The following is a 26510-nucleotide window of genomic DNA, read 5'->3' on the forward strand; positions in this document are numbered from 1 at the left end:
CCTGCAGAGTTTAGCTCCAACCCTAATCAAACACACCTGAAGCAGCTAATCAAGGTCTTAAGGCATACTAGAAACTTCCATGTGTGTTGAGGCAAGCTGGAGCTAAACTCTGCAGGACACCGGCCCTCCAGGACCGAGTTTGGACAGCCCTGGGTTAGGACTAACGTTAGAAGCTGTCCAGACTTTACCGGTTTCGCTCTTCCTCTGTTTCTTGCTTTTTGTCCACAAGTAGAAGCGTGCCGCCCCTTGCAGGACTGGAGGCGCACTGTCTGCACGTATGCAAACTGACACCATATGCATATACAGGACAATTTTTGTATAGACACGTATCTTCACAAACGCTTTTTATCCTGAGGATTTTTCTGCTTTTGAATCCGAATCGCACTTGACCGTGTGGTGTAGCGCTGCGAGGTACTGGGTTACAACTTTAAGAGTGGGATGTTCCTCATAGCAGTGATAAGAATGAGGAAACACGAGTAAGTTAGCTGTGAATGTAAGCAGAGTCCAAAGCTTACGAGCCTCTGGCCACCCTGACCGTGTCCGTATTCATCCGTGGACAAAGGTCGACGGTCACACGGCTGGGCCGATGGGAAACGAATCAACGCCCAACAACACAAGTAAGTACATACCCGCATACAAGTGCAAGGGCATCTAATTAATTGATGAAGACCATCTCCGGCAAAATGAGAACCAGGTATCCATGCTCGCCTGCCTGTATAATATCATTGTGGCGCTCTTGGGTGAATGCAGGGGTTGTGCAAGGTGCGGTTTGCCAATCATAAAGTCGTTGGCCGATGACCTGAGACCCAATGCATGCCGTATGCCCGGGGATCGATATTTGGGAATGTGTTTGTTCATGGTCGTGCGAACAGATGCGTTGACTCCTACATTACTCTGGAACTCATCAGTTATAAAGCTCAACATTGCTTAGAAATTGAATTGCTCGGGTTGCTAATTCATCAGGAGACTTGATTGAGTTCTGTTTCATTTAAGTAAGTTAATTTGAACGATGATGGATTGACACAGATGAGACAATTATTTACGCATAGTATCACACAAGCGTTGCTTTAGTACAGCAGTTCTTTGAACGCTATAGCCTATTTATATAAAGTTGTTAATATGGAGTGGCTTGCATTTGGCCAGTTAGTACATATGTTTCTTCTTTGCCAGTGAAAATAGTTTCAAAAGAAGCCAGAACATCTAACTCGTGTCACCAAGCTACCCAAACTGAATGCTGGACTGGAACAGAGTATATATGTGGAGCGGAGCGATAGAGATTACTGAAGGCTTTGAGTCCGTATCACTCAATGGCCTTGGTTCTCGAAGTTTTTTTTCTTTTTCCATAGGGATTTTTAACAATTCCTTGAAGCTGCGTTCCTACCAGCTAACGTTACTCTCCCTGCATGTTTGGCAGGCAGTTCGTCTACACTCTAAAATAAAAATAATACAATTTGCAAGAGGTTATGTGAGTATAGGAGAGGACATGCGGAGTCCCACAAGGCTCAATCCTTGCACCGCTCCTGTTTAGCCTGTATATGCTCCCATTAAGTCAAATAATGAGAGAGAACCAAATTGCCTATCACAGCTAAGCTGATGATACCCAGATTTACCTAGCCTTCTCTCCAAATGACTATAGCCCCATTGACTCCCTCTGCCAATACATTGATGAAATTAACAGTTGGATGTGCCAGAACTTTCTTCAGTTAAACAAGGAGAAAACTAAAGCCATTGCATTTGGAAACAAAGATGAAGTTCTCAAGGTGAATGCATACCAGAGGCCTCATGTATAAATGGTATGTATGCACAAAATGGGCATAGAAATGTGCGTACTCTGCTTTCCACGCACGTATTTGGATTTATAAAAAATTAATTTGGCATAAATGTGCGCACCGTATGGATGCTCTTGACTGTGCGTACGCACGCCTTTTCCTGGAGTGAGAAGTAATGAAGTAACCAAAGATTTTAAACTGTTTTTGTTTCAATATACACATTTACATTAAATATGCCCCTCTGATTAATGGAGACAAACACTGAAATTAGCCTGCATAAAGTCATTACGCAGGAGTTAAAACAAAATTATTTGAATTTAGACATTTGCAGTGGATACGCTTGATCACTTTTCCTGTGGCATGTAATGTTTTAATGACAGTGAGGAATGCTATAATAATTCATATTTAAACTAAACTGCACATCTCATGAGTTTTTTTTTTTTTAAGCAAGAACAATGATCAATAATGCACGCACACTTAGATACTGGCGGACACTGCTGAATTCGGTGGTCGAACGGTCCATTGTCCGATTTAAATGGGTCCAATGATGATAACTTATTGTACAACCGCAGCTGCACAGAGGTGTTGATGGCGTGTCATGGCATATTCACAACATGAAAAATACCACTGTATTTGAAGGATACAGCTTGAAAAAAAGGGTAAGATTTGTGTGTTTCCTTTTTAAAATACTTTGTCAGTGATGCGCCAAATCAGACATGTGCATTTACACTGCAATAAATAGGCTTATCGGTTTCCACTAAAAATAGCTAAAAGATGTTCACCTTTTCAGAAAAACTGCATAAATTTAATTTGATTTGAACTGTTTAAAACAATTGAAATACTATTTGGCCAGTGGAAAAGAATGAGGGCAACTATATTTTAAAATAGGCTATTTATGTGATAACTCATTTTTATGGATATTTTGATTATATTTATTGTAAAACATATTGGATGATTTTGGTAATAAAAATTAATGTGGCACAAATGGCATTTAGTCCGTATCTCATATTTCCTTAAGGTCTTGTACCGTTGACGGTGTTAAACATGGTGTCACGTGGATGGGAATATGCAAGGAAATGATATGCAGATGAGGTTATGCATCGTAAAACTAGGCATTGTAAGCTCCATATATTGTGATTTCTGGGAGGAGTCGGGGTGTAGATGCATGTACGCACAATCTTCCCCTGACTGGGATTTATAAAGGGATTTTTGCACAGGTTCTGGTGTATGCATTTATAAATCTGAAAACTTTTGTGCGTAAGCAAAATCGAGCTTTTGTGCATACATACACTTTTAGGATGAAATCTACGGAGAGTTTTATACATGAGGCCCCTGGACTCTAGGGGTCAAACAAATAAAAATCAAGTCTGACTAGAATCAGAAAATCTGAGCATATCACACCAGTCCTCAGGTCCTTACACTGGCTTCCACTTACATTTAGGATTGATTTTAAAGTACTTTTACTCGTTTATAAATCACTCAATGGCCTAGGACCTAAGTACATTGCAGATATGCTCACTGAATATAAACCTAATAGACCACTCAGATCATTAGTACAGAGTCAGTTAGAAATACCAAGGGTTCACACAAAACAAGGGGAGTCCGCTTTTAGCTATTATGCCGCCCGCAGTTGGAACCAGCTTCCAGAAGAGATCAGATGTGCTAAAACATTAGCCACATTTAAATCCTGACTCAAAACTAATCCGTTTAGCTGTGCATTTGTTGAATGAGCACTGGGCTACGTCCGAACTGACTGCATTGTATTTTATGTATAATAGTTTTTATTCCTAACTGTTTTAAATTCATTTTAAATTTTATTTTTTATTTTTTTTTATTTCTGGTCTTATATTTATTCTTTTTATGATTATTTTACTTCATTTTTTCTTCAACATTACCATTGTGTATGAAATGTGCTATATAAATAAACTTGCCTTGCCTATTTGTGGGCCTGGAACCAATTTACTTTTTCAGGTTAAATCCATAGCAAAAATAGCACATGATCAATGTAATGTATTTAGCATGTATATTAATGAGCAAGTAAGATGTTACTTGCACTGGCATCAGCAAAATCTTTGCCTGTAGCTTCAATGTAGTGTTTTCCTTAATGTGGTCTACTTTTCAGTACAATGGTAACTACAAAAACTTCAGCATTACAGAAGCTCTTTCAAATGTCAAACATAACATTAAACACAAGCAGGTTTTTCCCTTTGGTAAAAAACATGTCATATAACGCTTTACTTCAACATTTACTCTCCTTATCCAGTCCTTCACAGTCCTCCCTCCTTTTTTGTGGTATGATTTGCTTGTTTTGATTCTTTGATTGGTGGATATTTTTTTGCAGAATCATAGTGTCGTTTTTCTCCAGGAAAGCAAAAAATGTCATTTAATCTATCTGGTAATACAATTGACCTATTGGTAAGCGAACCCCCCCCCCCCCCCCCCCCCCAGTTACTGTCGATCACTCGGACAAACAGAGTTGCTTACTATCTTACAATGACAGCTTTCAGTGTGAAAACCTTGTCACAAGATGTTTTGGATCGTTTATTATGTGATTTTGACCTACACTGTACATGACGTGAACAGTTCGCTATTTAGGTTTGTACGTTAGCATGTACTCACTAACTTTAACATTAGCTAGTTTTAGCCAGATATACCTTGCTGAAGCACAAGATGACTTTAATGTTGTGATTGCCTTGAGCAGATGACAATTGTAATTTAATGAGAACCAGAAAATTAACATTTTCATCTTCATTGGGTTTGGAGTTGAATGCTTAGGGACATTTTGCTCTGTTTTGGTTGGATTTAGGAAATGGAATAAAATAAATTCCATTGCCCATCCTCTCCTGGAATCAGTGTTACAAGTACCCAAGGCACATCGTTTTTCCATTTTTGAAGCAAACCCTATCAAACCGATGGAAGATCCGAAGATTTCAATGTTTCTCTATGGTGCTGAAACCTAAAGATGTCTGAGTTCCGGTCCCCGTGCAACTGATACTCAACTGCCATTGGCTCATTTGCGTTCGAGGGTAACCTATAGTTACCTATAGTTCTTCAATCGTGATATTAAAGAGGTCTTTCAGAGCTCTTTGTTAATGCACACAGTATCCTAAAGCATGTGTTGTCAACATTGTTCTAACTTGCATTCTGATTGCTGATATAAATGACTAGAGCCAGATTATACTAGAGCCAGGAGTGTGGTAAGCAGTGGTTTTTTTTTTTTTTTTTTTTTTTTTTTTTTTTTCCAAAGATGTTTGGATCAAGTACAATAGAAACCTTATCAAATTTCTCACCACACATTATGACTGGAGCGTCACAAGCAGCATCTGTTGTCTGAAAGGACAGCATCCCTGTATTAATATGTTACAGATAAACAACAGTCACATGGGTAGAAACAAGCTCTTTGGATGTCTAATTGGAAACTACCAGTCTGAAATCTGTCTTTACTTAAGGTATACTCTGCCTGAATGTCATTTAGCTGTTTGTTTAGATGTCATCATGTCTTGCGTGACCTTTTAGTGTTTTGTTCAGCAAGCGGAATGGAAAAGGAGAATTGTTTAGCTGGAATGCCTGCCCACACATTGCACAGATTACTCGAACTTAAACTGAACAACATCCATTTAGTTAATGCTGTCATTTAGTTCCACTGAGTAAATCAGTCCATTTTTATGACTGCACTTGTTGTAACCCAAGATAACTGAGATTCTCTTTCATTTGGCTGTTAGGCCTGGTTGCAGAAGCGGGCAGTAACTGTACTATGTAGCTAGAAGTGTTTATTGTTCATGCGTATGCGAGTTACGTCAGATCCCTGTCTTGCTAATTATCCTGTCTATTTAGAACTACTCTGGCGTCAAGCCAATTCAGCAAGATGGTTGGTCACTTCTACGCACCCAAACTCACTATATTATTATCTGTGTAGACTTACTAGACCTTAGTAAAGAGATGGTAATTTTGTTGTGTGTATAACAAAAATTCAGTTATTTGAAAATGAAAATGGAATTTAAAGGGTTAGTTCACCCAAAACTGTCATCAATTACTCACCCCTTATGTTGTTACAAACTTATAAGATTTTCATTCCTCTTTGAAACACAAAAGAAGATATTGTTAATGACTCCGGAGAGATTTCTGTCCTTCCACTGAAATTCCACAGAACCTAAACTTTGGTGCTTAAGAAAGTTAAGCAGGACAATGTGAAACAAATCCATATGAATCAAGTAGTTTAAACAAAGTTTACACAAGACGTTTGATTTAACGTTTTAGCTCTGTAAATATAAAGGCTATCAAATCTTTATCAGTTCATGTTATTCAAAAATAATAAAAAAAAAAATAGCATCCACTCAAACCCACAATAACTTTTGATTTATTATAAGCGTGCACTTCAGTAAGGTCTACCGCTTTAAATGTTCGAGTTCTTTATAGTTGGGTGGATTCTGGTTGGCTGTTACGTATTCTCATTCTTCAACAGGAAAACTTGGTTCTGAAAGCAATTCCAACAATGTCGTTCCTTTTGTGTCGTTCCTGTTAAAAACAGGGTCTGCTGTGGAGGAAATGTGCTCTCCGGCACAGGGAGACACATTTGAGTCCGATAAGGAACTGAGGTTCTAGTAGTGCTTTGCATTTTCTTTTTACTTTTAACGTAGATCATCATCCGTTGGGTTGCGCAACTGTAATAAGAACCGAATGTACTGTTTAGAATCATGATATTGCCACACTTAAGCCTGAAAGCACACTTCTCATCACCTGTGGATATGAGAAGTATATCCACAGCTCCACCCAGTCTATGCAGTTGTAATGGTGGAATTTAGATGATATTTTATTGACGCCTTCATAAGACACAGGCTCAAATCATTTAGTCGAATACAGTGTACGTCCCTTCCTTAGTACACTGTATTCTGGGCTTTTGTGTTCTGTAAAATTCTGTTAATAGAGCAAGTCAAAGCATCAGTGCATGTGATATGAAGACATGCAGTAACAGACATCACAATTGGCTCTTTGTCTGCATTGTGTGTGTGTGTGTGTGTGTGTGCTTGGTGTATAACTTGTTGGGGGTCAGAGTTCAGTACCAGAGCTCAGAGAATGAGCAGGAACGCCTAATACAGTTTGTTCACAGACTGGATAACCCTTTGACCTCTTGAGAACACAAGACATGTTTAAACAGTTCTCCATATGATGTTCTATTTTACAGATAAGAGTTTGTTTTGTGAAAGACAGGTGAGGTGTGTATTAATATTATAATTTTTTTTTTTTTTTTGCGTTTATGAATGTATAAAGTGAAAGTTAGAGAATCTGTTCACGGATCCTCAGAAACTGAGGGAATTGTTTTGAGAAGGTAAAGGAATTTTTGAGTGGGATCAATGAAGACATTTCAGCCTTTTACTACTGATACTCCACTCAACTTCTGAGAGAGAAACAAACACAATTTTCCCCAGACGCTGCCTACATCTTTGCTAGTTTCAGAAGCTGATGTGATCTTTTGTGACAGGAATTCTGGGAAGAAATTTGATATGATGTTAGTGTAATGTTGGTGGTAGCCAGAGTGTTTATATATGATTGCTAGCCTAGGGTATCCTGTGTTTTTCCCACATGGTTTCATAGTAATTTTGTGGTCTTTTATTTAAGAACCCTGGAGAAACATGTAAATACCTTGGTACATGATTTAGTGTTATTGAATATATCAAAGTACCATTACTGATGTAGTACATGAAGGGTTAAGAGGGAAAGATATAGAGAGCGATGACTGTAACTGTACAGTGGAAATTTACAGGGATTACTGCGTCCCCTGAGTCATTCACTGCAGGGTACCATGCCAGTGTCTGTCCTCTGTGCTGTTCTCCGAGGTCATTCTTTCCCTCCGCAGCCGTCGCTTTCACTCAGTCTTGCCCTTTCGGTCATTCTCTATGTATCTGACTGACTAAACACTTGGCCTGTCTCATTTTGAGCTGTGTAATGCGTTTCTCTGTCTGTGCAGACCCTAGCTCTCAGCACTTATTGAATATTGCTAACTCTGCTTTTAGCCCTCTTCTGTGGCTAAAGTTTCAAAGTATATTAACTCAATTAAGGTACGAGTTAATCTAAAGATATATCAACTAGGCAGTCCTGGCCTAATGGAGAGAGAGTTGAACTTGTAACCCGAAGGTCGTGGGTTTGAGTCTCTGGTCCGGCAGGGATTGTAGGTGGGGCAGTGAATAACCAACACACTCTCCACCCTCAATACCACGACTGAGGTGAGACTCTTGCTCCCCGGGCGCCGCAGCATCGGCTGCCCACTGCTCACAGTACACACAGTAGTGAACCCGGTATGTTCACTACTGTGTGTATGCTTGGATGGGTTAAATGCACAGCACAAATTCAGAGTATGGGTCACCATACTTGGCCACACACCACTTCCCTTTACCCTTCCCTTTCCTAAATTGTCGATTAGTAAGGTTGACTAGTTCATCTAGGTTTTTTAGCAGTGGTGTATGCATAACATTTACTTCAACATTCCAATAACTTGACAAACTCTGTGTTCCTTATCAAATGGATTTTCCCTTTTGTAACAACTGTAAAAATGCTGTTAATTTTCTCTGTAGAAGAATTGATTTTTATCAATAACCTATAAATAAACCGATAAAGACAAACCTGCTGTGAACTACAAGATTCAAGATGAGTCATCAGTCAGTTTTGGTCAATTTTTCCAGAGCAAAGAAAGTATGTATGTATGTACATTTTAAAATGTGTATAGCTGATATAAGTTAATTTGTAAGGAGTATACTAAAGTCTAACAGGTATAAAAACAAAGCCCTAGAAGTGTTTTAGTCAGGTGTTAATCAGCCAGAGCTGTAAAGAGTAGCTGAAAACCATACTTGAGTAAAAGTACAGATACCTTACAGTGAAAATTACTCCAATACAAGTCACCAATTCCAAAACCTCTTGAGTAAAAGTATTAGAGTATCTGATTTTAACAGTACTTAAGTATTTTTACTTGTACTAAATATAGGCTCAAAGATGCACAAGTCAAAGAGACATGCCAGTCAAAAACTGTAATGTTGTGGAATAGCTGAGGAAACAGGTTGAGGCAAGGATCTGTGTGCAGATATTTCATGGAGAAGCTAGAACAAACAATAAGCCAAAAACCAGGAAACAAAGAACAGAATAATGGGCAAACAGGCAACCATTACATTCAACAACTCGCAAAGAACTAAAGAAACACTAGGCCTGTATATACAGGAGGCTAACAAGCTGAACAAGATAAGATACAAACTGACTACAAGCACCACGGGAGACAGGAAGTGACATTAAAGTCCAAGACCAGGCATAGAAATCGCAACAAAAACAAGAGCGAGCTAATTTGTGAGGAGATTTCTGAAACCAAAATAAAACTGAACACCTCAAAATTGCAAAAACAATATCCTTCAAAAAGGTCTCTTCAGTGTAACGGATAAATAAAACAATGTTAAGTAAAATTAAAAAGTCAAAGTCTTATCACTGGATGTGCTGGTTTAGGCCTCGTTGGCAGCTGCAGTCATGTCCTCATCTCATTTATTAAACACCTGTGATTCACAACTACTGGCTAAGAAACTCACATTCACGTAAAGTAACCTTGTTGACTAGTTTGCATAGGGTATAGTACATTCAGTGCCCTGTAGTTGGCAATATCACATCTTTTGTAGCATAAATAAACTGCTGCAGAAAAGCTAGGTGCCATGCAAAATGTCATGTGTAACTGCAACACTCATTTAAAAATGTAGTGAAGTAGAGCGTAAAAGTTGCTAATAACTTTGATACTCAGTACAGCTACAAAGTACCCAAAAAGATACTTAAGTACAATAATTAGTTACATTTACTCAAGTACTTTACCCCTCTATGATCAGTTTGTAACGTTTAGAACTTTTTTGTGTTGACTGTCTTCTCTCTTTAGATGGCGAGGTTGATGGGAACCCAGAGTATATTGCCTTTGTTCTGGTGCCTTTCTTCTTCCTGCTGGGGCTTCTGGGAGTCCTTATCTGCCACATCCTGAAGAGGAAGGGCTACCGCTGTACAACGGAGGCAGAGGAAGATGAGGAGCTGGAGAAAGTGGACGATGAAGTGAAGGATCCAGAAAAAGGAGGTGAGTGTTTTGCTGAAATTTGGTTAACATTAGACTGCATATATTGACCATGTCTCTTGAAACGACTGAAGAAGGTCAAACTTCCTCTGACAAATGGCATTCATCATGCAAGTCCTGTGAGAGAGAGATATATATATATTTTATATACACACACACACACATTTATTTATTTATTTATTTATTTATTTATTTTTTTTTTATTAAAAAAAGTTTTTATGGACCATACCATTTCGGGAAGGATATTGTGAAATCTGATAAGGATCTTAAAATGACCATTGGAGCAGGAGCTATTTATTTGTTATTAATTGGTTCTTCAGTGTTTGCTGAAGTTTAATGGTTTGTATATGGAAATGGTCAAAAAAGATTAAAATGAAAATAAAGACTTAAGTAAATATTTTTAAAGCACTTTCCTCTTAGCAATCAGTTGAAGGACCACCAAAGGTTAAAAGTGGATGCGTGACCTCATTCCATGGTGTTTCAAGTGCTTGTGGGATGGTGGATTTAAGCCGAGATTTATATTCAGCCCACTTAGAAGCAGTTTTGTTTTTCTTGTTTTCAAACATTCTTTAGGAAGAGAAGTGAAGAAATGTCAGAAATGCAGAAACGTCTCTTCTAACATACTCGCGTCGCTATCATGCTTGTCTTATTTTATCTCATTAAAGCTGCTCATCTTCTGGTTATTTTTACACGTCTGTGATTGTATCTTGAGTATTTACATAATCAGTTTTAGTATCATCATTTTTAGATTGGAGAACAGACAATACATTATACTCCACTGAGTCATGTTTCTTCATCATCCTTCCTATCAGTGTTTTGGGAGTTGGCTCTAGCATATATGGCTCTGCCAAAGACGCATCACATGTGCTAAAGAATAAAGTTACAGTTTTATCAGCTATAGGAAGATGAATTCAACTTGATACGCCTTGTGGTTAAGAACTGGGCTGGCCACAGCAGAGCAAATTGTATTGTTCTCAGTGTTCGCCTTGCTTACGCATTGCTGTTTGTAACTATTTTTGTCTTTGCGTCATTTAAAACCGTATATTTGTTTTTAGGTGTACTGCTGCTATGTTTGTGTCTAGGAGCATTTTAGCTCCAGGAAACTGTCTCTCTCTTCTTAGCATCTTATCCTCATTTAAGCTAAAGAATCTACCATGTCATTTAAAAAAAAAAATGCAAGCCTATATGTTAGATTTCATGCTTTTCTAGGATTGTTCACGTGGCATTGCCTGAATTCTAGGCAACTTAAGTGCGTGTGTGGACTTGTTTAACCTGGCACAACCCTACCTCTCTTTCTTTCACTCCTCTTTTTGTTTGTCTTCAAATCGGACAAATTGGATCCACCCATATCCCATTGCATGTGACTGAGCGCACTCTATACATTCCCTCAATATTCAAATTCATTTATTTACACAAGGCCATCTGCTTGAGCAGTGCTATTTTAGTACTAGTCTGTTTTCTTATATTTATTATTATTTTGAGTTAATTGTATTTTTGGTAATTGAATCTGCTTTTGTCATTTTTATTTTTTTTTTAATTCTGTATAGCTTTATTTCAGTTTTAATTTGAATAATCTAGTACTTCAGTTTGAGCTTATTTTATTTTATATGTAAGCCTAGTTAACAATAAAAACACTATGCCTGAGTCAATTTCTGTAAATATAAGTAATCTCTGGTTTATTGTTGGTAAACCCAGACTGTTTGCATTTTGACAGTGTATGGAAATTATTTAGTTGTAGATTAATACATGCAATAAATGAACTAACTAAAGAAAAAGAAATTAGCAGTCTTAAACTTTATATTACTCCTGAGTCCTGACCTACAGTCTGATCCCTAGCTGTGAGAGCAAATCCAACATAGGAAGTCTGTCCTTTCCTGCAGGGGTCCATGGCTTCAGGAAGAACATGGGTGGTGTGTGTGTTTTCTGTAAGCGGCCCCCTCTGAGCTGAAGATTTTCAGAAAATAACTTCCATCTCCAGATGCCTTTATGAGACCTTTCACAGATGTCAACACAGACCATATTTATTGTTAGTATTGTAAATGTTAGTGATTTCTGATATCATAAGCAAGTCCTTTTTAGTACAACTGTGTCAGCAAATATAATATTTTATACCACCTGTGTATTGAGTGTCATAAAATAGCAAACACTAATAACAGTGACGATAGTTTGAGACAAAGGCTATTAAACTTGCACACTTTTCTGGACGTTTTGTGCTTCATTTCTGCTTTGGTTCTGCTTGTATGACACACAACTCTAAACTGTGGGGATTTTTAGTTTGTTTTTCAAAACGGATGTCACTTTCAATTCCATTCTCACTTAATTATTTAGTTTTTATAACAAAGACAAGTTGACCAATATTCCATAGCTCTTCCATTTTTAATACAACCCTCTCTTTCTCTCTCTGTCAGATCTGAATGACACCTTCAGTGAAGGCAACACTGACACGGTGGGCCAAATTGTTCACTACATCATGAAAAATGAAGGTAAGCTGAATGAATGTGTGGATAAAGATGAGTTTATACATTATATACTATTACACTAAAAAGTCATATGAGCAGTTTGAAAGACCCTCTCAGAACTGATGACATGTCTGTTTTTATTTTTATTTACTGAGGGAAATATGAGGTGTGGAACCAGTCAGTCACATTGATTTTAATGCAGAATTGATTGTGACGGAGCATGAACATTCCTCAGCTGACCTCAGAGCAGTGAATCATCATGAGGTCACACCAGACAACATGTTCTTATATTAGTTACAGACTGTCCCCAGGTTTATTCAGACATATTCCGCTGCTTTGAGTGACCACAGAATCTACCTAAAGTGCATCAGGAGCGTTTCTAGCCTTCTTTCAGAAAGTGTCCTGTATTTGCATCTTTATTGCATATGCGGCTGCTTCAACGCTGCCATGTGAACGATTGAAGACATTTGTGAGTTTTGGATTGTAGGTACTGTAAATATCACAGTGTGAGAAACTGCTGCAGACAATTAGTGTGAGTAAGCAGTCTGAATAATTTAAACTGAATCACAAAATATTTCAGACCTTTTTTCAAATCCATTTGATTGCTTGGATCTGTACGAATTCATATAGTCACTAGTTCTGATTCTAGACTGCTGATAGAAACACAAAACATGATTGCACAGCGGCGTTTCACTGGGGCTTGTGTATTAGTAAAAAAGGGTCTAGTGATGTCCCTAACCTACTCTTAGAAATGAACAATGTTTGATCAGTTTTGAAAAATTAAACATAAGTAAGAAATTATTTTTCTCAATATTAATGAAAAATCATCTTGGTGATTTCTTGTTGGCACCTGTAGATGTTGGCTGGTTCAGGCTGTAAAGTCCATGCGTAACGTTGAATCTTAACACGTTTAAAGTGTACAAGAAGTTCAGTTGTACCTGGGAAAACTGAGCTGAAAATGAAAAATAGAGATTATAAAAAAGCAGAACTATGCTTTTGGTCTGTTTGAACCAGTTTAGAAAAACATTCATAGTCACTCCATGGTAACACCATCTGATCAACAGCATTTTAAACTCTTTCTTCCCCATGAGTATGACAAGCTGTAAACAGAGAGTGATATTATTGCTTATGTCTTTATATATTTGTGGCATCTTTCATGTTGCAACAGCATGTCCACTGCTTGGTCATGGTGCATGACTACCAACACATTACTGCTGCATATCTAGTGGATGTGTTTAATAAGAAGTTACGTAGCAGTCAGCTTCTTAAAATTGATAAGATGTTCTTCTGTGTAAATGGAAGGAACTGAAAGTTTTGTGAAGTGTTAGTCACTTTCATTACCAGTGGTTGTGCAATTCTTGTACCACTGTGTGAAAATATTAACATTTTAAAGTTGGCTGCCTTTTTGAAGGCATTTCAAATTGAAGCTACCCTGATGCCATTGCATAATGAAACTAAATGGTGGCCTGAAATTACACCTCTGTCCACTTGTGAGTATGTGCTGCAGCAGTAGTTACATCAGCTGTTTTCATTAGTCTGAAGACTTCAGTTTGCTTAATGGTTCTGCATCTGAGACTGCACTCTTCTCTGTGCTAATTTAAGAAGTAATTTAATGAACTCTCTTTTTTTTTTTTTTTTTCACCAGCCAACTCCGATGCACTCAAAGCCATGGTTCAGGACAGTATAGAATCGGAGGGGTAAGACCTTGTTTATATTTCTTGTTTTTTTTTCGTGCTATCTGTAATCTGATGTCCTGAACTGGCAAACTAACAGATTCATTTAAATGCACTATTATGTTAGTAATTCAATATGAATTCTCAACAAAAAGCTAAGTAGAGGTATTTTCACTAGCGGCCTATTGGATCCTCACTTTATGTAAAGAGATGAAAGCTATAGGTACATCTCAAAAAATTAGAATATCGTGAAAAAGTTCACTTTTTCTTGTAACATTTCAAAAAGTGAAACTTTCATATATTTTAGATTCATTACATGTAAAGTAAAACATTTCAAAAGTTTTGTTTGTTTTAATTTTGATGATTAGAGCTTACAGCTCGTGAAAGTCAAAATCTCAAAATATTTGAATATTTACATTTGAGTTTCAATAATGACCATCACTACAGTATAAATTCCGGGTGTCTCTTGTTCTTTGAAACCACAAGAATGGGGAAGACTGACTTGGCAATGATCCAGAAGATGAACATTGACGCCCTCCACAAAGAGGGTAAGTCACAGAGGGTCTTTACTGAAAGGTCTGGCTGTTTACAGAGTGCTGTATCAAAACATATTAAATGAAAAGTTGACTGGAAGGAAGAATTTGGGTAGGAAAAGGTGCACAAGCAACAGGGATGACCGCAAGCTTGAGAATACTGTCAAGCAAAGCTGATTCAAACACTTGTGAGAGCTTCACAAGGAGTGAACTGAAGCTGGAGTCAGTGCATCAAGAGTCACCACGCTCAGACGTCTTCAGGAAAAGGGCTACCAAGCCACTTCTGAACCAGAGACATCATTAGAAGCATCTTACCTGGGCTGTGGAGAAAAAGACCTGGACTGTTGCTCAGTGGTCCAAAGTCCTCTTTTCAGATGAAAGTAAATTTTGTATTTCATTTGGAAATCAAGGTTCCCAGAGTCTGGAGGAAGAGTGGAGAGGCACATAATCCATGTTGCTTGAAGTCCAGTGCGAAGTTTCCACAGTCAGTGATGATTTGGGCTGCCATGTCATCTGCTGGTGTTGGTCCACTGTGTTTTCTGAAGTCCACGGTCAATGCAGCCATCTACCAGGAAATTTTAGAGCACTTCATGCTTCCTTCTGCTGACAAGCTTTATGGAGATGCTGATTTCATTTTCCAGCAGGACTTGGCTCCTGCCCACACTGCCAAAGGTACCAAAAGCTGGTTCAATGACCATGGTGTTACTGTGCTTGTTTGGCCAGCAAACTCGCCTGACCTGAACCCCATAGAGAATCTATGGGGTAATGTCAAGAGGAAGATGAGTGACACCAGACCCAACAATGCAGATGACCTGAAGGCCGCTATCAAAGCAACCTGGGCTTCCATTACACCTGAGCAGTGCCACAGGCTGATTGCCTCCATGCCACACCGAATTGATGCAGTAATTAAAGCAAAAGAGGCCCAACCAAGTATTGAGTGCATAGAAATGAACATACTTTCCAGAAGCCTGACATTTGTTTAAAATATCCTTTTTTTTATCGATCTTATGTAATATTCTAATTTTCTGAGACACTGAATTTTGTGTTTTCATTATCTGTAAGCCATAATCATCAATTTCAAGAAATAAAGGCTTGAAATATTTCACTCTGTGTAATGAAAATGAGTGACAAAAATATTGACCTTTTTCATGATATTCAAATTTTTTGAGATGTACCTGTATTATATAAAGATTTTTCCTCACTTTATATAAAGACATTTTGAAAAACGCATTAGCATACTTCTAGAACAAACATGAATGTTTTGTTAGCTAGCTTATAAACCTGAATAGCTGTTTTGTGAATCAGTGCCCCATCCCTCACACAAGATGGCGCTGTCACTTCTCAAATAACGGCAGCAGCACAAGAGGGCAGAGTAGCGTTAAAGGCATAAAGGTGGTTCTGTCTGTTTCATATGACACATCGAGGGGGAAATCACCATGAAGCACAGAACCATCAATCACTGACACTGCTGCGATCCAGGGAGACTTTCAAAACCACATATACAGAGAAGTCATGGAATATGAGTCTGGGTGGTATGGCAAGCCGTTTTAACATTTAAAACTTTGTTTTGACTATCCGTAAATATAATTTTGGATATTCGGATATATAATCGGATGCAGCCAAAAAAGGTGAAGGCTGATTTTGAAAAAAGATTACAATTTAATAAAAGTTTATTTGTCATTGATAACATTTATAAGTAGGTTGCGTTACGTTGTGTATGAATTCAGGTTCACTTGTCAATATGGCAGCTTGCTTCGCTACAGAACGGACCAAATGCAGTGTAATGTTCAATAAAGGCAGAAAACCGCAAACTGCTCATCTGAATTTATTTATTATATATTTAGACATGAAAAACAATGGAATTAAAAAAACTAAAAAAAAACACATGAAAAATAGTACAAATAAATGCAGGACGGACAAGAACAATGCCTCATAATCAGATGCAGTCAAAAAAGGCTGATTTTAAAAATTACAATTTAATGAAAGTTTAACTGACATTGACTTTTATTAGTAGGTTACATTACGTTGTGTATGAATTCAGGTTCACTTGTGTCGTTATGGCAAGCTTGTTTCCACCATGGAATGAAAAATAAAGGTAACTTGCAGCTTTTTATCTTACCATTCACTCTAAATTTTTCTCAGAATTGTGAGATATAAACGATGCAAGTTATACATTTTATAATTGTGAGATAAATAGTTGCTATTTATTTCTTTATTAATTATTTCTTTATTTAGTGGCAGAAACGAGCTTCCATAGGAAATAGCCCACAAGGTGGGAGTATTGTATTGTATTAGCAAGGGATCCATGATGATGATATTCTGCTTTGTTCAGTGCAAATAAAGTTCAGTTAACATTTTCTTAGCGATAGATGCTATTTACACTAAGTGCAACTAGCTATAGATTCTATTTACACTGTTAAAATAGCAAGATTTTCTGCTATTTATACTAATTTGAAATAGTGGCAATTATCTGCACCTCAGTATTGCAGTACGTTATAGAACAGTACACAAAGTATTGATTAGATTCAACTTTGTCATTGCACATGTAAGGTACAAGGCAACGAAATGCAGTTAGTATCTAACCAGAAGTGCAATAAGCAGAGGTACAGGATATACAGTGCCTACAATGTTACATATGTACAGAAATATACAGATAAGGCAGTACTATGGACATAATTTACAAATGTTTAAATGCTATCAGTATGATATACAGATGGGTGATATGAACATACTATACAGATGGATTATGCAGTAAATGTATGTACACTATGAGCAAAAACTATGAACATAATTACAAATGGATATGAATAAGATATACATTAAGAAATATAAACACTCGTGCAATGAACACTGAAAGTGCATAGAAAATAAAAATGTCAGTACATAGTACTCAGTTTGTAGATGGATTTTTATTTAATTTTTTTAAACCGATTTAGTGATGGGGAGGGGTGAAGAGTTTGTAGTGGTGTGTGATGGGGTATCATCGGGCAGAGTTCAGTAGGGTGACCGCTGTAGGGAAAAAGCTGTTCCTGAGTCTGCTGGTCTTTGTTCGGAGGCGCTTCAGGAAAAATTATAAAATTAAAATTATTATAAAATTATTTTATAAAATTAAAATCATAATATTGAGTGTAAATTATCATTTTAATTCCAATTTTTAAATGGATGTCAGCTTATTTGGACAATAAAGCCTTCCCTACACCTACTCTAACCCTACCCAATATTTAATTTAAACTTTATTTCCTTTTTGAAAATAAACGATATGAGATTTGAAAAGGGAGTAAAAAAAAGCTCTGTAAAGGTAGATTTGAACCCAGGTCAATCGCGTCAAAAAAGCGTGCACTTTAATCCCTACTCCACTGATGTTACAACCGATATTTAACACTGTGTCGTTTTTCATTGAGTATCTGAATCGCACGTTGGTAGGTGGATATTGTAAATGGCCTCAGCCAACAAGGCCGGCTATTTGCGTTTAATGTAAATAGACACTCCGTTTCTTTTAACATTATATCAAATGTTGCAACGGCTGGCATGAGGCTTATACATGTTCGTTTGTAAGGCTAACACAATTTAATCCACAGCACACACATCTCAACATTGATATAAAACAGGACAAAAGCCTATTTAAGTCCTCTCTGTGTAGCCTACCACTTTTACACATGCTCCAGCAACATTTTTATTTCCATACTTTTGAATTACTTCTGTATAAAACAGTTTAAAATCACCCAAAGATGCAGGATCTTTATTATACAAATCTTAGACAAAATGGCGGATGACAACCGTTTCCAAGCTAGGATTGGTTAAATAAAATGTTTAAGGCGGGGCTCAGCAAAGGTGTATTTGCATGCACATTTTAGATATATAGAAAGGAATTTTGACTAGTCAAATTGCTAATTCCAGATATCTACATTTCGCCTAGTCACAAAGGTTAATGCAGATAATTAAATTGCAGATATCTTTAAATGAGTTTTGACTAGTCATAAATGAATTGCAGATATCTACAAATATATTTTGAATATCTTTAAAAATGTTGAATTAAAGAGATCTCTAATTGTATTTTGACTAGGCAAATCATATTTAAAGATATCTTGAATTGGAATTACGACTAGTCAAAACTCATTTGAAGATATCTGAAAATATTTTTCAATGGAAGATTATGACTAGTCATAAACGCATTGTAGATATCTTAATTCCAATTATGACGAGTCATAATTGCAATATAGTTATCTGTAATTACAATTGTGAATATCCGAAATTTTTTTGACTATCCATAAATCCATAAAGTTTTAAATGTTAAAACTGCTTGCCATAGGGTGGAGTATTGGTCTCACCTTAAGATAGAGGTGTGTGTGTGTGTGTGTGTGTGTGTGTATATATGTTATTGTGCTGTTATCAGCATCATGAGTTTATAGAAGGTGACAGTTAATTATCTGCTAAAAATGCTATGACTTCAAGATTAAGATCCTTTTTAATATTTTCAAGGGATCTTGACTTTTTTGTAACTCTTTGCTCATATACTATATATCAGCTATACTACACCGTATTCCTGTAAAATTTCAAAATACTTGAGTGAATGTTTCTTCATCCTGAAATGTTATATTTTAACTCCGTTTTATTCATCTTATGCAATTCAAAGTCTTGCACATCAGTTACTAGATTAAAATAATTCTTCTGTCATTTACTCACTCTTATGTCATTCCAAACTTGTGGTTTTATTTCTGCAGTGGAACAAAAAAAGGAGACAAATGTAGTGGTTGCTTTCAAGCTTCGCCTAGAATTCAAAAGGACCATAAAATTGTCTTAAAAGTGGTTCTAAATGTGTATTTTAAAACTTCTGAACTGTTAAAGATGTTAATATAATCTGATAATCTTCCAGTGAGCTTGAAGACAAGATGTCTCAGATTAAGCGATTTGAGGTGTTTTGTTATTGGATGTAATAATGAATATAGCAGTCGTCATTTACTCCCTACATCTGAGCCGCTGAAGACGCAGGGGATTAACATTACTTTCGTTTTGAAGGGAATGCGCCAATCGCTATCTGCCTAAATGTGTCTCTGTTAGCGCAAATCTTTCGTGATCCAGCTTCACCTACAGAAGAAGTGAGTATCAGGGTTTTTAATGAATCTTTGCAAATCACCTTTCCTAATATGTGCTAATTAACAAGTTTCACGATGAATGCGGCTAAAGTAAACAGTCCCTCAGAGAGCGGCTCGGAAGAGAGGGGCGGGGTCAGCAGAGCTCATTAACATTTAAAGGAAAATGCTACAAAACGGCATGCTCTGACAAGAGCTGTTTTTGGCGGGTCTAAAAAGGTGGTTTTTTTTTTTTTACACTACCATTGAGAAATTTTAACCAAACTATGCTACAGACTTTTCATTAAGACCTTAAATAATCATATCAATTTGTGGAAAATGGGCATCCGATGACCCCTTTAAGGCTTGTCAGGAATCAGCCACTGTTATGATTGGCTAACGTCATTGTATAGGAAACTCCATCAATGGCCCCTCGCTATTGTGAGTCATTTCCAGACAAAGCATTATGAAATCATTTACTTACGGTTTGTGATGCAGCTGCAGTCAGATCTAGTTCTGCTTCATCTTTCAACAAATGTTTCTTTGTGAACTCTCCATGACACTGTGCCTCGTTTACAAAACCAAATGCTCCGGACAATCCTCCGACACAATCCGGGATGCCTTTATAAATAAACTATCCACTTGTTCTTTACACTGGGATTCTACTGATATCTGTATAAAAATGCAAACGAGCTGTTTAAACCAAGTCATATGGGTTTGGCACAACAGGAATATGAGTAAACCTTTACAGAATTCTCATTTTGGGGAATTCCTTTAATCCTTCCTTTTCCCCAGATGTCCTCTTTTCACGTGTGTGTGTGTGGTGTGTGTTTTTCAGTTGGTCTGAGCATTCATGTGAATAGCAGATTTGGGTTGAACAATGAGGTCACTCTGCTTGAAACAGTGTATAAGCAGCAGATTGAATTTGATTCCTACGGTCTTGAACACAAGACTGAGCCCAAAATAGAGAGACTGAAAAGAAGAGAAGAGGAGCATAGGGAAGGTGAAGGGTTTAGAGCAATCAGATGCGGTGACGAAAGGAGCTTCGGATGGAGAGACTAGGAACTCAAGGGATGTAGAGGAAAATTAGGAGTGGTGCTCAGAATGAAGGGTGATTGGGTGTATTGCAGAGATGTTGTGCTGTCCATTCTATAGACGCTTACTGAGCGCACAGGGCATCCATGGGGAGATGGGTCTGTGGTGGGGCTTATGAGTGGAGGGGTGGAGTTCGCAATTTATGTCAATTTACATGCTTGCAAAATTTATTTCGTCAGAATACTTAACTATTTATAAAAGATAGAAAGTGGAGAAAGATGATTTTGGCAGCTAGCAGTGTTGAAAAAGCTATTTTATCCAGAGCAGCATTCTTTTTGTTTTCTGCCTTTAATTGCTGTATCTGCTTGACGTCAACACATTCATTGAAAATAACATTTTTTTGCCAGTTGGGCAATTCATTCATATTCTAAGCATAGATATGTAGCTTTTTGTGTCACTACACTGCTACTTGAAAAATAGCTTGCTACTGAAAAAGCTACAATATTTTAAAAGTAGCCTTACTGCTGTCAAGATACTGAAAAATTGTTCCGCTAGTGACATGTCGTTAATTTGTAGTTAACTCAACACTGGCAGCTAGAAGGTGTAGTTATGACATCTACCAGCAGGGGCTAATGAGAACATGTCAGCCAGCAGAACCTTGCTTTGAAGTGACAATACATTTCTAATTTAATATTTATACAGTAAATGATCAAACTAACTGATTTCACATTTTAGCTCCATTGCCAAACATACTGAATACACTTCTTATGTAGTGTGTGTCTCTTGCTCTTATGTTCCTCATAGTTCCTCTTGCAGGTGGCAATTGAAGTATCTCTGTCCTGCTCTTACTCTGCTTCTCAAGTGAGGCACACGTGCATATGCACACAGAGCAGAACAACATCCTGCAGTGTAATGAAGACAGATAAGAGAAGACCGCTGCATTTCCCTCTTTATTTTTATTTTTGTAGTTGGGAGAGTGGAAGGACAAAATAAATAGAGGGAGAAGAGAGAAGACAGATAAAGCAGCAGGGGAGAGAGTTGGTGTGTCTTTTGAAGTAACTGCTCCAATTGTGCTGTATTTCAGCTAAAATATAGTATCTGTGAAAGGTGAAGCTTTTTTTCAGATATACAGTGTTTTCAGGGAGTTGGTGTTCAAGTTTTGATCTATTCACTTAAATAGACATTCACAGAATTTATCAAACTTACTGATTGTGATGCTGCTTACTAAAGTTTGACACGGGAGAGAAAAAAAGTTTGAATAAAGGTGTTGTATTTGTTTTATTTGCGCACAAAAAGTTGAACCACTGATGTGACATGGACTGTTTTAACAATGTCCTTACTACCTTTCTGGGCCAGTTGCTGTCTATAGAGTGTTGGAAAACTCTCGGATTTCATCAAAAATAGCTTTATTTGTGTTCCAAAGCTGAACAAAGGTCTTACGGGTTTGGCATGACATGAGAGTGAGTAATTAATGACGGAGTTTTCTTTTTTGGGTTATCTAACAAATTAGTATGCTTAGAGCAGGTCAAGTCAAACATATTGTGGGCCACAGAACCCAGTGCAGTGTTCTCTGTTGTATATACCAAATTTTGGCAAATGTAACTAGGTCATCTGGGTATTTCATGCTGTTAAGCTGATATTTTTCTGCTCAATTTCCTACAGTAGCCCTGTGATGCCCACCTCTCCAAACACACCCTCCAGCCCAGAGAGCCCTGCACTGCCAGGGTTGCCGCCCAGGGCAGCCAAACACACCTGCAACCACCTGCACACCATCGGAGGGATGGGAGGACATAAGAACATCTGCAACCGCTGCAACCAGAAAAAATGGCCTCTGATGAGACGCTCATCCAGCAAGAAACTGGACAGACGCAGTCACACAGAAGTCACAGTGCTGTCTGTAGGCAGGTATGTGTTGCGAAGTACGTTTCAAAGTAATGAAAACAACAACAAAAATAATACAATGTATTGTAAACATTTTATTTTATATATCATTTATTTTAAACTGTAAAATACAACCAAGGTTTATCATACACATTTTAAATGATGCAGCATTGAAGTTGTTGTGCAGCATCATACAAAACACAAATAAAATTAAAATAATAATAAAAAAAAAAAAAGTATTTTGATGGTCTACTTTTGACTTTCTACTAACTTTAACTACATATGAACTACCATTTATTAATGTATTAGCAGAATATCTGCTTAATATGCTTTATTTTACACTTTATTTTTATGGTCACCCAACAGACATTCTACTGACTCTTTGCAAGTAACTTTGCAAGGTCATCAACTCATTCTCCTAACCTAACCTAACCTAACCTAACCTAACCTAACAGTCTACTAATATTCTGAGAGTTTTTAACATGTAGTTGCAAATTAGTGAGATTTAATTGACATGTAGTTGCAAAGTTACTTATAGTTAGTACAATATCAAAAGTGGACTATTTAGTTTTATCTAGTTTTGTTTACCACAAAAAAAAAATGCTCTATTTTCAGTTGATTAGGCCTGCGTTTTAAATGACTGATTACATTAAGTTGTATGAATTCATTTCATCAGATACTATTTTTTGATAAGTTTTCATTAAATCATAAAACACAATCAAGAGAAAATATCGAATTTCATGGGGCTGTAACTTAAAAGGTAGTTAAACTATGTGGAGTTAAACAAATTGTATACAGTCTTTTCTTGTTTAAAAAAATCCTTCCCAATCATTGGTATGAAAAGAATGTTGTGATTAAGTATTGATACTGAATATGGATATTAAGTCTGAGCTTTGTGCTCTTGTTACATTTCTCTTTCTTTCTCTAGATTCCGGGTGACAAAGTGTGACCCCAAATCGGCTCGGGATAGGAGGACGTTGTTGATCACTGAGCCCAATGGTAGTGTCCCCCCTTCACCTGCTAACGCTGACCCCCCTGAATGCAGCACAGGCCCAAATTCACAGGTGAGTGGCTTTAGTGTGGAAATGTTTTTTTTTTTCCTAATTAGTGCTGTCAAACGATTAATCGCATCCAAAATGAAAGTTTTTGTTTACATAATATATGTGTGTACTGTATATTTATGTATATATAAATACACACATGCATGTGTATATTTAAGAAAAATGTTACGTTTATATATTAAATATATTTATGATATAATTTATATGAATATAAATGTATACACACAAATACATGTAAATATTTTCAAAATATATGCTGTATGTGTGTGTCTTTTTATAAATATACACAGCACACGCGCACACATTGTATGTAAACAAAAACTTTTATTTTGGATGCGATTAATTGTTTGACCGCACTATTCTTAACGCAGCTTAAGCAATCAAGTGGTGTTTTTATTCTTGTTTTGTGTGTGGTTTGTGTTTAGGAGAAAGGAGACAGTGCAAAATGACATCTGTAGAGTTCCAGCAGCTTCTCAGGTGACATTTTAAAAAGATTTGAATCTGGAAATCACACTTCCAAATAGGACGCAAGAGAGGGAAATGCATCAAACTATGAAGAGAGATGTGATAATGGAGGAGGAAAAGATCCTATTTGGCATGTGACATGTCAGTTGTGTAAAGGCAGCAGAAGCCATTTTATATATATTAACATGTCACCATGCCAACCCACCTTTCTCAAACATCCTTGTCATTAGCAGTGGCGGATGGCTTCATTTGTGCTTGTTAATGACTATGAACGTGTCAATGTTTAATTCAACCTGGCGTCGTGGTCGAGGGTTTCACTATGTACCTCTTTAGGCTACTTCCAGGAAGTGGGAAGTTTTGTTCAAATTTTTTTTTCCTTTTTTATTGCAAGCTGTGATAAACACGGAAAAACAGAGCCATGAAATATCTCACTGGTTACAATCTAGACTGTAACGTTTTTCTTAACCTGTTGTCGTTTTAAGTGGACTGGGCTTGATCTCTTCACTAAATACACCTTTTCACCTTTGTTTTTTTTTTATGACTTAAATTGTGTTTTGACTGTTTTTCTGTAAACCAGTGAAATTGCATGTTTAATAGATCAATTGATCAACCTTGTGCACCTTAACCGACTGGAAGTTTGAGAGCACTGCGATCAATTCGCCAGTCTGTCAAACACTCAATGGTTTAGAAATGTTAAACATTCCTAGTTTCATGATTCGCTATATGAAGCTTGCATGTGTCCGCAGAGTTCACAAACTCTCAAGTCTATAGCTCATATATTAATATAATGTCAGGCGTATATCATAGATAAGACTGTATCCTTCACTATACTTATATTATTGTTAACTTTTGGGAAAAACATTGTATGGTACCTCAAAACAAGTAAAAGTGTCCTTGGTTTAGTCCCAAGCATTGGCAAAGAGGACCGAAATATAGGACTTTTAATCATTCTCCATATTTTAACCAAAAAAAAACAACCTTCGAATAAATATACAGTTGCCTTTTAAAATTTATTTTGCCTTTTATTAATATTGTGCCACTGATTTTGTTTAGCTTTTTTTTTTTTTTTTTTTTTTTTTTTTTTGCTCAGACACCATAAAGGTACACCTCAAGATATCTGTGAGCTTTCTAGTTCATTGCACATGAGCTTGAAGTGCTGGAACAAATGGCTTAAATAAATGTTGCACATAGCCTTCCAGAAATGTAAAAGATGTATAAACAGAAGGATTGGAAGAATTATATAGAGTTAAAGAAAATGAATTAGAATGTACTGTTATATTTTACTGAAAGTTTTGTACCCAGAATTTATACAATTAAAAAGATTAAACACACATTGGACTTGTTCTGATGCTACTTTACCCACAAACCACGTCATTTCCATTCTGAAGCACAAGACTGATCAGGACACACTTTCCCAAACACTATGTACTTGCACATTTGCTACAATGAATGCTCTGAGGTCAGCGTAGCTCAAAGGTAATGGCTTTGAGAAACTTTAACTTATGTGTGTCCTTTCAAAATTCTCAGCATGATAAAGTCTCAGACCATTCATCCATAGTGAGGCATGAGAAGTCCTTGCATCTGTAGTATGTTTTCTAGAGCTGGACTGAGGTTAAAGATCAGTAAGAGTCTGTTAATAGGTGACTGGTGCAGCACTAATGACCTTCAGGTCTGTAGCTTTTCCAAAACTCAAAACGCTGAAGGCCTATCTTTCCCCACTCTCCGTGACGGCTGCCCATGACCTGCTGGGAAGTATGTGACTTTGTGCATTATATACATTGTTTTGAGAGTTAAGGGCTATTTTTGTACTTTATGCATCAAGATATTTCTAGGAAGAAAGAATGATTAAGCAACAAGAATGTGCATTAACAGTATGAGTCTGGAGCATATAAATGGTTAACCAGCTGTAGAGTATTATTAGTCTGGATATGTTTTGGGATTTGTGAATCATTAACTCAAGCCCACACAGAATTTAAAGAGATGTGAATGCTCAGCCACGCAGCAGCACATTTATTCAGGTAGATTCATGTCTGCTGTATGTAGCTCAATATTTGCAACTCTATGTAGAAACAGCTGGACCTTTGGTGTTGATGAATTGTGTTCGGCTATAAGGGAAACTGAATTTTAGGTTTTTAGTTAATGCACAAATTGTGCTTTTCTATACTGGCTATGATTTATCTACACTTGCGGTCAGTTTTTTTTGTTTTGTTTTCAAAGAAAAATTACACTAAATATATTATACAAGTGTTAAAAGATTTATTTTCAAATAAATGCTGTTCTTTAACCTATTGTCGATGCAACACAAGTCAGGGCTCTCTAAATGCCAGATACCCAAGTGATTCTAAAGTCAAACCAGACACACTGGTGTCAGTATGGTCTCTTACTGTTAAAAGAAACCTTTGCTTTTAGCGATCAAAACATCAATTTATCAAAACCACTGACAATGAAAGACAAAAAGACAAACTGATGAATTTTGAAAAGG

At 37.0% G+C, this 26510-nt stretch overlaps 1 protein-coding gene across 1 annotated transcript; it reads left to right on the forward strand.

The window, feature by feature from the left end:
- Nucleotides 1–248: 248 nt before the first annotated feature.
- Nucleotides 249–25362, forward strand: LOC306880854 (RELT-like protein 1). Its single transcript, XM_079434648.1, has 7 exons — nucleotides 249–617; nucleotides 9667–9855; nucleotides 12261–12335; nucleotides 13957–14008; nucleotides 22284–22526; nucleotides 23431–23566; nucleotides 23989–25362. Exons 1-7 carry the CDS (start codon nucleotides 587–589, stop codon nucleotides 24010–24012), a joined length of 750 nt encoding a protein of 249 aa, XP_079290774.1. The 5' UTR covers nucleotides 249–586; the 3' UTR covers nucleotides 24013–25362.
- The last annotated feature ends 1148 nt before the right edge of the window (nucleotides 25363–26510 follow it).

The sequence above is a fragment of the Barbus barbus genome (genome assembly GCF_936440315.1).
Source record: "Barbus barbus genome assembly, chromosome: 2".
NCBI lineage: Eukaryota > Metazoa > Chordata > Actinopteri > Cypriniformes > Cyprinidae > Barbus > Barbus barbus.